The 12,690-nt window shown below is 37.0% G+C and overlaps 1 protein-coding gene across 5 annotated transcripts in view; it reads right to left on the bottom strand.

Annotated features, from left to right (window-relative positions):
- Positions 1-2,749: 2,749 nt before the first annotated feature.
- Far1 (fatty acyl-CoA reductase 1) overlaps positions 2,750-12,690 on the bottom strand; it is a 55,125-nt gene continuing 45,184 nt past the window's right edge. For 4 of the 5 annotated variants that reach the window (XM_041666429.1, XM_041666431.1, XM_041666434.1 and 1 more), the window contains 3 exons: positions 12,271-12,400; positions 9,446-9,573; positions 2,751-7,733 (listed from right to left, as the gene is read on the bottom strand). In XM_041666429.1, coding sequence (XP_041522363.1) covers positions 7,571-7,733; positions 9,446-9,573; positions 12,271-12,400 — 421 coding nt within the window. In that variant the 3' untranslated portion in view covers positions 2,751-7,570. Of the gene's footprint in view, positions 7,734-9,445; positions 9,574-12,270; positions 12,401-12,690 lie in introns of all 5 variants that reach the window. The other variant, XM_041666430.1, reaches the window with a different exon arrangement.

The following is a 12,690-nucleotide window of genomic DNA, read 5'->3' as shown; positions in this document are numbered from 1 at the left end:
GGTGAAGAATGTAAGGTCAGAGAAACCAACTTAAAAGAAATTCACTAAGCATAACCTTTTCTCTGATGGCAACTCTTATTTGCTGAGTTACCTCATAAAAAGGAAAAGAATTTACAGACTGACAGGTAGAAGCAAATCAACAGGTTAGCAATGGACACCCTGTTGACCTCAATCTATCCGTGTGGTTATGTCCCAAACCTTAAATTCGTGTGAGCTTCTCTCATCTCCCAGAAGGGGGATCAGCCTGGGAAATGGATTCCAGATGCTCCTGGGAGTCAAGATGGTAAGGAAACTTTCGAGTGAGAGGTGGGAACACAAACCAGATGGAGGGCTAACCAAGCAATACACAGCAAGGGCAGCAGGGCTGGTAAACAGGTAAGGCACAGGCCTGAGGGACGGCTAGGTGTACCATGCCTGAGCTTGAGAAAAATGTTCCACAGTGGAGCTCTTATAAACCTCCATGTATGCATTTACCTGCTATACTAGTTATTGCTGGAGAAACTGATTTCTTTTCTGACACAAGAAACACTTCCACTTTTCTTCTTAAGGGGTCGTTGTGAGGCCTTTATTGTGATGCCTTTATGAGGCTGTATCAGCACATTTCAATGTTAAGTAGGATTTCTGGATACAAGTAGTGGTGTTTCCTTATGAAACCAACTTATTTGTTCTGTGATGACCTAGAATCTGGTGGTCTGGTAGACTAATAAGAACATGGATTTAAACAAGGAGCTTGTAGAGAGGGTCTCTGAAATTCAAGGTAAGAGGGAACCGCTAACATGGTAGGAGTTCAAATAATCCTACAACTATGGGAAGAGAAAACTGAGGAGCAACGTTGAGTGGACAGCATTTTACTGTCCAGTGGTCCAGGCCTAGTGATGCCTTCATATGCGAGGGCAGGTCAGTGTGAGCACAGACCACCCTACTGTGCTGTCAGATGCTGTGTGCCTTCCCAACCACCTTGGCGTTATTGAGCTAAGAATCAAAGGAGTCCTTAATCTATTATACTACTAAATTTCTTTGGCTAAATGTCTCATCAACAACAAATAAAAAGACAAAACGAAAAGCCCATTTGATACTGTTATAATCTAAGAATTTAAAAATAGTTTTTAAATTAGTGAATAACAAATAGCCTATCAATGTTTATTGAATGAAGCTTGTCAACTGTTGTCAAGTTTGTCACTTGACACAACCTGGAATCAGTTAAGTGGAAACACTTGGAACGAGGAATTAATTGCCTAGACAAACTGGCCTGTAGGGAAATGTCCTGACTGTTCATTGATGTAAGAGAGCCCAGTCCACTGTGGGAAGCACCATTCCCTGACAGGTGGTCTTGGGCTATATTAAGAAAGTTAACTATGAATAGGCTTATGAGTAAACCAACAAGCAGTGCTCCTTCATGGTTTCTGCTTCAAAATCCTGCCTTGACTTGCCTCAGTGATGGATTATGATCTGAAAATATAAGCCAAATAAATCTTTCCTCCCCCGAACTCGCGCCATTTGTGTCATTAACATGTCTCGATTAAAAACAAAGGTTATTGGTGTGAACTTGTAATATCCTCTCAGACTTCTCTGCAAAGTCTTGTACATAAAACACTTAGACTGCTAAAAGGGCATCTTAATTCATCGGTTAAAAGGCAAGTCTGCCTGCTGAGAGAACTCACAGATGGAGCAGAAGAAACACAAACAGGGATTTTCCGTATAATGGGGCATGTTAATTTTTTCCCCCCGTTTTTAATTAGAGGGCAAGACAAAAAGAATCCTTATTTCAGATTTCCTCAGCTGAAACTAGATTATCAACACTTTCAACTGGCTGTGTCCTGCTATGGTGGTGAGACACTACCATGGCACGGGGCTCTGGCGCACAGCTTTAAAGACCAGAAATTCCTTCTTAGCTCTCACCATAGAGATATCACCTCTGGGCTAGTCCATTCTATAAACTCAAGGCTCACTAACTAACAAATAAGAATGTCAACATGGGTGAGATCTGTGACTGGCTGCAAACAGGCACTCTTCATGGCTGGCAAGCTAACCAGACATGCTTCCTCAAGCTAACAATCTGGAATGAATAGACCCTGGCCCTTTAAAGGAGCAAAACCACATTTTAACCTTGACTGATTTTTTTCTTCTTCATGCTTTGCCTTCACCTGTAACTTAAAACAGAAACTTTGGTTTAAAAACGACTCATGCTCATGGCAGAACAAAGAAAATCTGAAAGAGGAACAAAAGCTAGGTTACCCATCTCCCCACATAGCAGTAGCATCTAGTATTTGGGCCTCTTCATTCAGTTCAGGCCATTTTAGACCTTTATGTATGTTCATATCCTATCATCTTGATTTTTCTTGACCTTCTCTTGAAATCCCAGTGGGTTTAACCTAGAACACTGTACCTCAACAGGACTGACAAGAACAATTCTATCCAGTTTTTTTGGACATCAGCATTACACGGGGGGGGGGGGGGTGTGCTTCTTAAAAACAGATTGCTGAACTCCAGGGCTCCTGACTCAAAATGTATTTCTGTGTTCCAGTAAGATGTCCATGCTACCTGGAGACTACATTGTGAGAAATCAGAGAAAACTGAGATCAAGGTTTGCTTCAACAGGTGTGGCTTATACTCGCAAGAAAAAACAGTGACACCACATCAATGCCTTTTCTCTTGAACACTTTCATTTATTTAAATCTATTATTTGGATATGTGTGATCCAGCAAAACCTTCTGGTGTTTAGAGTTTCTGATAGGCATTTCACAACAGTGAGTTCTGAGCATACAACGGCCCTCCGTTTTCCCTCCTTCCCCAGCTTTAACTTTCCCTGACTACCTTGCCATTTTTTAGCACCAAAAATTAAAATAAATATCCTTGTGGTTCACATTACTTTTCCAGACACAACTCCTTCCAAAGGCCTGGAAACCTCTCTCCACCACTCTCCTCCTGCTGGGTGTTCAAATCACAACCTTACGATGAGATTTTTCTTAAAGCAGTGAGTGCTCCCTCCTCTCAGCTGTATTTTGTCCTTATCTGCGGTACACATTAACCTGCTTTTATCAATCAAAAAACTCCTAAGGGATGATAGTGTGCCATTCAGGACTGGATTACTTTGAAGCTTATCATTTGGTGATAAAGACATATAAAACAGTACCTAAGCATACTAGGCATTCAGTATTTGTCGGATAACAGTTTTAGGAAGGAAAAATGAACATGAGTACAACCTGACAAGGAACTTTCTCTGAACAGTGATTTCAAATACAAAATCTCCAGATATGCCCGAGTCCTTTATACAAGTTGCACAATGTTTGCATACTGGCCTGTACACATAAAAGTACTTCTAGATTACTTATTCTTAATAGGATATAAAAATTATGTAAACAGTCATGCAGCACAGAACACCTCAAATGGCAGGCCACATGTTTAACAGTATATATTATATGCCCTAAGTATAGAATAGATTAATCATCTAGATTTAAATACATATAGGTTTACATAACAAATCACCTGAGAAACACACTCAAGCAATTAAGGGCACAAGACCAAAGCTATACCATATCGTTTATGGAAGAGATGTTTGCAAGTAACTTAAAATTATTTTCAAGCTATGGTGGGTTGAATCCAGAGACATGGATATGGAGGGCCAGCTATAGTTATATTGAACAAAACTGTGGGCTTCAGAGCTAGGATGAGTTCAAGTCCTGGCTCTGACACTGATAGTATTATGTGTCATATGCCTCAGTTACCCAAATAAAACAGGGACAACAGAGGTGCCTTTAACAGAGGGCTTGTTATAAGGCATAAATAGAGCATCATATGGAAATGCTTAGCATATGCCTAACAAACACTAAGTACCCAAAAAGTGTCAGCTAGAGTCTTTACAATGTCCAGCATGAAGGCTGAGTTTGTTCTCATGAAACCAAGAACCAAGTTGAAATACAGAAGCTGAGAAAGATATAACATAAAGCAAACTGAGTATTAAGTATCAAACTAAACACTGACAAATTAAAATACATGATCTCCCTGGATGACTATATCAAATAAAACTGTCCTCAGTTGTCTGCTTACATGTATGTTTCCTTTTTTAAAAGGTTTATTCATATAAAATTGTATTACTATGTCAAAGTCATTAGCGTATTTATCTTATGATAAATATATTGATAATATTTCAATAGAATGCTTATATAATGATTTTGGAGAAATCTTCACAGATATTATAATGCATGGTTTTTAGCCCTGCACAAGCACACACAGAATGAGAGCTTTCTTCCTTGGAGCACAACAGGAAAATTATTAAACTTGTATACCACTTGGAGCTTTTATAAGTAAATGCATTTTGAACTTATCAACTTGCAAAAGGAGCACATCAAACAATGTTGCTCAAATTTTCTTTATTAAGAAAATATTTCATATACATTTAAACAGACTGTGAAACTCATTTCCATGGTAAGTTACACAGCATATACCCTTTTCTCTAAGCTTCTCATGCAAAGTTAGATTTTTTTTTTTCAAAGCAGAACAAGTCAGTGCAAACGGTTTCAAGACAGAGCTGGAAGCTGGCTTAGAAAGCCATGCTTACAAAACCATTTACACTGCAATCTTATCCTGATGCATTCTCATCCTCCCCCATGTGGTTCACTCAATCTCTGTGAAAATGAGTAATCCTTTTAATAAAGTAGATCAATTACTGGTGAAGAATCTATAAACATGATGTGATTTGCCCTAGAAATGTGCTGGTGGTCTCTTGGTTCTGTTTACATTAAGAACAAAACAAAACAAAACAAAATCTGTTTCATTATTAACTGTTGTATAAAAATATTTTTAACTAAGTGTTTATTATGCCTACATGCTTCCTCTAAAGTACTGTGTGAATAACTCAGACATAAATAAAAGATGCTGAGAATCAATGAGGGCACCTAAGAAAGATGAAATGGTTAGAACTACATAGTCACGGTAACTCATGGATGATTTCCACAGTGTAAAAATACAATAGATGCTAGAATAGAAATATAGGGTTCATTTATTACTTTTTGGTTTACAAACAAAGGCACCCAATGCTTCTATTTACTTCTTATAAAAGATTATCGGTTTACACTTAAAACAACAAACAAACAATACACAAAACAAAATTTTCCAATCAGTTCCTATAGAGAAACACAAAGGAGAGAGGGGAGAGTCCCCTCCTGCTTCCAAGCTTCATCAGGCAGACTGGAGGAACGCTTATTCTATGTCACCCTTAAGTCAAACAACATACCACCTGCTCATGCTTATCTGCACTAAGCTTTAAGATACATTAGCGTTGCCAAGGCAGTTAAATGGTCACAATGACATTACAGTGTACAAATATGTATGCCAGAGTTCAGAGAAGGAAAGCTAGTGAAAAACCCCCCAAATGGTTTAGAATACGGTTTTGTCAAATAAGGTGAATGAAATAAATTTATTTTACAGGTTGTCCTATTGAATAATCTCTATGGAAAATAAAATCAGAACTAAAAGTGCTGTCTAGCAAATTACAAACAAACAAAATACATTTACAAATCCTTTAAATATGACTTGACTCCAAAGCATACTTGGTGAGGACTGACGATCTCTCCGTACTAATTTCAAAATTGTAAATTCCAGAATGAGTGTCATTTATTCATTACCTTTCTTTTGAGAACAGGATTCTAAATACACAAAATTAATTTGTAACCTCAGCATAGCCCTAGTCAGCACTGCTTTAAAGTAGATGACAAGAGCAATAAACAGAAGACACATGTTGATCCACTTTACAGACCTGCTCACATTGCACCTGATTCTTTTCTGAGACCCAAAGACAATTCACCAGATTCTAGGTATATTTGGCAGATGTACAAAAATCATACAAAGGTTAGTGTGTTGTCATTACATCATGGAAATGTGTTTGGAGACATGGAGTATTCAATGTATAGTATGTGGGCCACCTTATAGGCATCATTTATTCCATTTTCACACACTATCATGGTCTCTCATACCTTAAACAAGGCATGGTCCTAGACCAGAGACTTCAGTATCATTCCAAAGAATACATAGATATTTACATACATACTTCTTTTAAAATTATGTTTATAAGTTTTACTACACAAAGTCTGGCTTCAACATAGAAGCATTTTTTTTCCTTTTCAAGACTATACAACTGCATGGAAAAAGTTGGTTTCTTTACATTTTGCTTTTCCACAATAGCAAAATAAACTTCTTCTACACTGCATTTCAACTGGCAAAAAATTAAAATGTAAAGTTACATTTCATTTCTTGTACTGTGAACTGACCCCTTTAAGCACTTTCAAGATACACAGCGGATGATTTAAATGTAGTACTTGATCAGCTTAATTATAACAGTGTTGTGCTGAACAAGTCATTAAAGAAAATATATGATAAAATAGTAACAAACTAGTAAGATTTAAAGGGAATTGTAATGCATCAATAAATATACATCAATTTTCTTGCTATTACTTGTTTCTATAACGCATGTCTTTCTAAAGCTAAAACAACATGCAAAGAAATGATGACTTGATACTCATTCAAAAGTTTGCTACTTTACATGGTAAAATCCTTTATTTAATTTTATACACATACTTATGCATTATTTATTTTTAAGGAATTCAGCTTTCAAGGTCAAAATTAGTATGTGTTGGTAAACACATGAGGACATTTTCTTAATGTTAAAAGCTGTAACTACATTCCTTCAGAATAATGCACGTTCAAGACGGGGTGAATTCTGCGAGAAAATTTGTAAGGGAGGAGAGAACACATGTGACAAATCCTTCCCCAATGCCATCTCCAATCAAGTCTCAAGAAATCCTCTTCAAAATGAGAACATATCTCACTAGAGTTACATTTGATACTAACACGGGTTTACTGTGCATGGTTTCACTTTGCTTCAAATGCACAGAGCATGTACTGATCCGGTTTCTCAAGTTCACTTAGGTCCGTTAGTGTCTTTAGAATAATATTTGGCCTTCTGATCCTAAGAGCAACTGATTACTTGCAGGAAAATGATATGCAACACACATTTAATCAGAAAGTTAGAACAAGTTTTTATATATGCTACCACCTATAATTTATAGGAAGCAAAAATACATGGCTGTGGTCTTAACAAAACTAAAACCCACCTCTCATCTGATCAAAAAAAAATCTAACATTGAAGAATCAAATCAAATACTTAACTAATTTAGCTAGGCTTCCTCTCTGCACACTTCCCATTGCACTGAATATTAGGACTGCATGTTAAGGCATGTTTTAATTAGTATGTTCCAGAACTGCACAGTTATACTGGTCAATGTTCCCATAGTCCCACTTCTTTCCTCTTCCTACCCTCTGCATTCCAAAGATCAAAATGATAAGTCATAGTTTGAGTGGGTATTGCAAATCTGAGCTGGCATACCACAGTGTGTTCACTAGATTTTCAGCATAAACATTAAAATGTTACATAAAATGGACCATAATTTACTCCACGCTCAAACTTAAGATGGTTTAATGTCTTAACAAAAGGTGAGATGACTTAGGTACATTTTACATTTTGTGCATTTAGATCACCATATGCATAGATGTTCTAATGCTAAATTCTTGGTCTTCAGTATCTCATAGTGCTGGATGCTCGGAAGTATGACAGAAATTTGTAACACAGACTAACCACAAAGTACCAGATGTTTCTTGCCATTTGTGATCTTGCAATAAAAATGCGCCAGATAAGAATCACAAGGATAGTATTGAAACCATAACGGATATTCCGCAACCTGGAAAGCAAATCAAAAGACACACTAAATATTTTCTAGGATAAAATTATTTTTGGATAGCAGCTAATTAATAGTTATAATTTTAATCAAAGTTCTAAGCAATCTTTGAACTTTCAACATTTGAAAGCTAAACTAAAAGTTAACACAATTCAAACATGCCTTCCTGCCTGAACAGCATACCTGAACAGCATACTAATGCCTTACTCTAGCAACAGGGAGTACAGCAAAGTCTTTTCGTGTCAGTGTACCTGGACTAAAGACTCAGTAAACAACAATTAAACTGAGCAATTGCTTTGTACCCATTCCTGTGATAGGCTTCAACAAACTGCAGGTTAAGACAAGCATGGTGGTATCATAACTGGGTATCCTAGCACTTGGGAGGCTGAATCTGAGCAGGAAGATCCTAAGTTTGAGATCAGCCTGGGCTACAGAATGAGGTCCTGTCAGAAATAAAGAAAGAGGGGTGGGAGAAACCTGGATGGGGAGAGGGAGAGAGGGAGGGGGCGGAGGAAGAGAAGGAAGCCAAGCCAGCAAGCAAAACTGCAAGTAAAACAGATACATGTCTGAGTTTCTAGCTAACAGTCCCAAAACCCAACTGATAAGTCCTTATCTAAGAATAAGATGGCAGTAGCTCCATAGAGAACCTTTCTGCTCTCAAAGATCAGCAAGCATGTTCCTTTGTTTATGTTTCTCAACATTTTTGAGGGCTTTTCATGGTTGCATGAAGAAATTTAACCTTTCAGGCAGGTACTATAATTCCAATAACTTAATCATGGAGTCCAAGACATGACTGTAGTATAACAATGAGGTGTAGAAGTAGTGACAGCAGCTTTAAATAAGTAGTCAAAACATCTATGTTCTAATTTCCTTAAAGTTAGTAAAATATGATCTTGCAAACCTGTGTCCTCATCAATAAAATCAGCATTTTGCAAAATCCATAGTGCTATTATGGCCTTGGCAAGTGAACAGTAGGAGTCTTAGAAATCACACACACACACACACACACACACACACACACACACACACACTACACACACATAATAATGAGATGACCCTTAGTAATAATTAAATCTCTGAATGATGGGACTATAGCTGATTTTGACTCCTGTTTTCTGAATTTATTATGTTTTAAAACAGCATGTACTACCTCTACTAAAAGAGTAAAAACACTATTACTCTGTGCTGTAAGTTTAAAAAATAAAAAAAAATATAAGTAACTTTTGGTTCAAACAATATTCTCATTTTCTGCTAGTACTTTTACTTTTTCAATAGAAATTTAAGGTAAGTAAATAGTGATTTTCAAAATAATTTACCCAAAGTTCATACTCTGGAATACACACAAATGAAGATAGTAAGTTTTATAATCTTTATTTATTTATGTGTATGGATACTTTGCCTGCATGTATGTCTGGGTACCACATGTATGCCTAGTGCCTATGGAAGCCAGAAGATGGTGTGGGTGGGATCCTCCAGAACTGGAGTAATAGTTGTGATCCACCGGGACCCTGGAAAAGCAGCTGGTGCTCTCTTAACCACTGACCCACCTCTCCAGTCCTTTAATAATCTTAAATACCACATAGTTACAAATCCAAAGTTAAGCACTATTCCTAAATATAATACATCATTTTTTATTCAGAATACTCTTACACCAAAGCAAACTGGAATATTTTACAAGAAAGAGAAAATGTTCAACAAGCCCATGACAAACTTACTTGTTTAGATGCTTTCTAGCTGCAGGGAGGCCAGACATCTCTTCATTCAATACATATTTTTTAGTTCCCATGCAGTAATTCTCTATATATTCTGCCCAATGTAGCTGCCTTACATCAATATTAAAGGTCTATGGTAAGAAAAAAAAGTTATTGCTGTGAAAGTTTTTTTGTAATTTGTCAAAAAATTCAGCTTATCTGAAGTACAATCTCAAATGAAACGATTATAAAACACTTAACTATAGTATTACTTTTTCTACTGTCAACATATTTCTGTGCTCTTCACTACTTCACAAAGGAATTGACATATATTCAAGTTCCTTTTCATCTTAACCTCCCCTCTCTTCTGTATATTTTCTACAGCAAAAAGATTAATTTTTCTAGAGAATATTTCTGACATCAAGAATGATCAAGCAGAGCACGCCAGCACACACTATACGCCAGCACACAGTAGGCAGGTGGGTCACCAGTTTGAAACCAGGCTTTGTGTGTGGGATTTGAATGAAAATGGCCCCCATAGGCTCACATATTTCAATGTTTAATCAACAGGAAATGGAATTCTTTGAAAGGATCAGGAAGTGTGGCCTTGTTGAATGAAGAGTATCACTGGGGGAGCCTTTGAGGTTTCAAAAGCCCATACCAAGCCTAGCCCCTCTGCCCAAGAATCGGGAGGTATTCATCAGAGCCTGTCTGTATGCCACTATGCTCCCAACATGATGACAATGGACTAGCCCTCTGAGACTAAGCAAGATCCCAATTAAACGCTTTCTTTTATAAGAGTTGCCCTGGTCATGGTGTCAAGCAGTACTTCTTTACAGCAACAGAACAGTGGCTAAGACACTGTGCTTACACGAGACCCTGTCTCAAATAACTACTACCACACACACAATAAATAAACAATAAAAAGCAAAAGCTAGCCATGAACGTTGGCTTAGGATTTTATTAACAGTTACTTTGTCATCTGATGAAAAGTGTTGGTAAACCTAGAAAAGAAGACTATAGAAATGCTACTCTGTGGCAAATAAGAGGGCTATTAACTGTTCAGTGATCTAGAGCACACAAATAAGAGGGCTATTAACTGTTCAGTACTCTAGAGCACACAGGCAGTCAAGTATTTCTGTGAAATGACAAGATTATTCACCATAAACCATCACCCCAAAACAACAAGTTCTAGAAGGGAAAACATTACAAATAAATTACTACAATAGAAAGATAGTACCATGGCACTAACAAAGAAGGAGATTTGACTTCATCTAGGAGCTGTTATGGTGTGTGTGTGTTTGTGTGTGTGTGTGTGTAAATAGAAAAGGCAAATTTCAGCAGACATCTCAAGGAATGTGAATTATAGGAAAACAAACAATGACTAGCAAAACAACAACATGGAAGTGAGGTAGCCTGAGTCAGACTGGGTTCCAACAGCAGAACCAGATACTGCCGATCATTTAAATGTGAACTTGTAGAGAAAGGGTCTAAAGCAATTATGAAGAAATGTCTAAGATTAAGTTGAACTTTGTAAAAATAAAAGTATAAAAACTCAACTGGAATAGTTTCAACACTGCTGACTGGCTGTTGGAGAATTTAAACAAATAATTTACATTTTAGTTAAAATAACAAATGGATTAAAAGCCTAAGGGCACCATGGTCTACCACAAAACCATTCTGTGAGAGGATAAAAGACCAGAGAGAAATAGTAGCATCTGAAGAAACAGTGCTTAACGATTTTCCCAAATTGCAGAAAGACACCCATCTACAGATATAAAAAGCCTAAACAAAGTTTTAGAACACCAAATATGTGAAAAACCTGGAAAAGAACAAGGAGAAACAAATAACTGACTTTTCAACTGTAACAGAATAGAACATAAAATAATCTTTAATGTGCTGAAATAGTGTTAAAAAAAAAAGCTACCTAGGGTGAATAAAGACTGATAATCAAAATCTGAAAGTTTCATTATGATCAGTCTCCTAATTACGCCATATTCTGGTGTCCTACACAACACACCAGACAGAAAGAAAATGATAATAAAGAGAAGCTCTAAAACTGAAAACAGATGGAGCAACTGTCTCCTAACTGTGGGGCTTGAACTGGAGAAGTAGAGTAAGATGTAAGCACATGGCTGGCGAGCTGAAGATACAGTCAGGGCCGTGCTAAGGTTCTAACCACCAAAAGGACGGGACTGAGAATAAGGCCCTAGGTTTAATCCCTAGCACTGCTATACTTCTAACAGGAGGTAATGGGATGTATTTAAGACAGATATAAACACTAAAATATAGGAGACCGATGGGCAGTAGTGGCCCAGGCCTTTAATCTAGCACTCAGGTGGCAGAGGCAGGAGGATCTCTGTGAGTTTGAGGCCAGCCTGGTCTACATAGGAAGTTCCAGGCCAGCCAGAGGTACATAATGTGACAAAACAAACAAAATCTGAGGTAACTTCAGAAGGAATACAGTTTAATTTTCAAACAAGCAGAGTAGAATGCAAAGAGCATACAATACGAAAAAACAATTAGAGCCCCTCCCCCACCACCAAAAAAAAGAATCAGAGAAAGCAAGATATCCTGAACATAAGATCTATAAAGATGTTAAAGTTCTCTCTGAACTCAACCTGTGGGAAGAAAGGATTAACAACTCATTTGTACTTTTGAAAGCCTTTGATATTCCCAAATACTTTATCAATTCTAAGACACTGCAAATTGTATCTCTCTATAAGTAATTAAAATTAAAATACTGAAAAAATATAATTAGATTGACTTATGTACTGGTTGTGGGAAATGCCTAGATTTCAGGCTGTTTTCTGGTTACATATTTTTAACCTAAAACAGAAAATACTTGCCTTTTTATCTTCAGGGTTTAATTGGTTCATTAACATATTGACATTATCAGTATTCCAAACCCAAGAGTTACTTGTGAAATACTCAAGAAACACCATGGCTTTGTGAAGACGGGTGATTGTTTTCATCATCCTGTATTTCAAGAAAAACCAAGAGGTTCATATATAGACTGGGTAAAAAAATCCCATTATCACCACGGTCCCAACCACTTACTCCCAACTGTAATTCAGTAAGTGTACCAAAATAGCAGAGAATCAGAATATTTCTGCATCTTGGGAGCATAAATTATAAATCCAAAATGAAAAAACAAATTGGAAGTAGCAGCAAAGGAAATTTATTATCACCTGCACAAAATTCTGCTGACACAGAATTAATTCTCAAAGCATATGCAATACTGAAGTTTAAATTCAAATTTTCTAAGT

This window comes from Microtus oregoni, unplaced genomic scaffold, assembly GCF_018167655.1.
Source record: "Microtus oregoni isolate MIOR12 unplaced genomic scaffold, Mior012 000016F_ref0000370, whole genome shotgun sequence".
NCBI classification, from domain to species: Eukaryota; Metazoa; Chordata; class Mammalia; order Rodentia; family Cricetidae; genus Microtus; species Microtus oregoni.
Note: the sequence above shows the minus strand (reverse complement) of the source record. Positions and strands in the feature narration are given on the sequence as shown.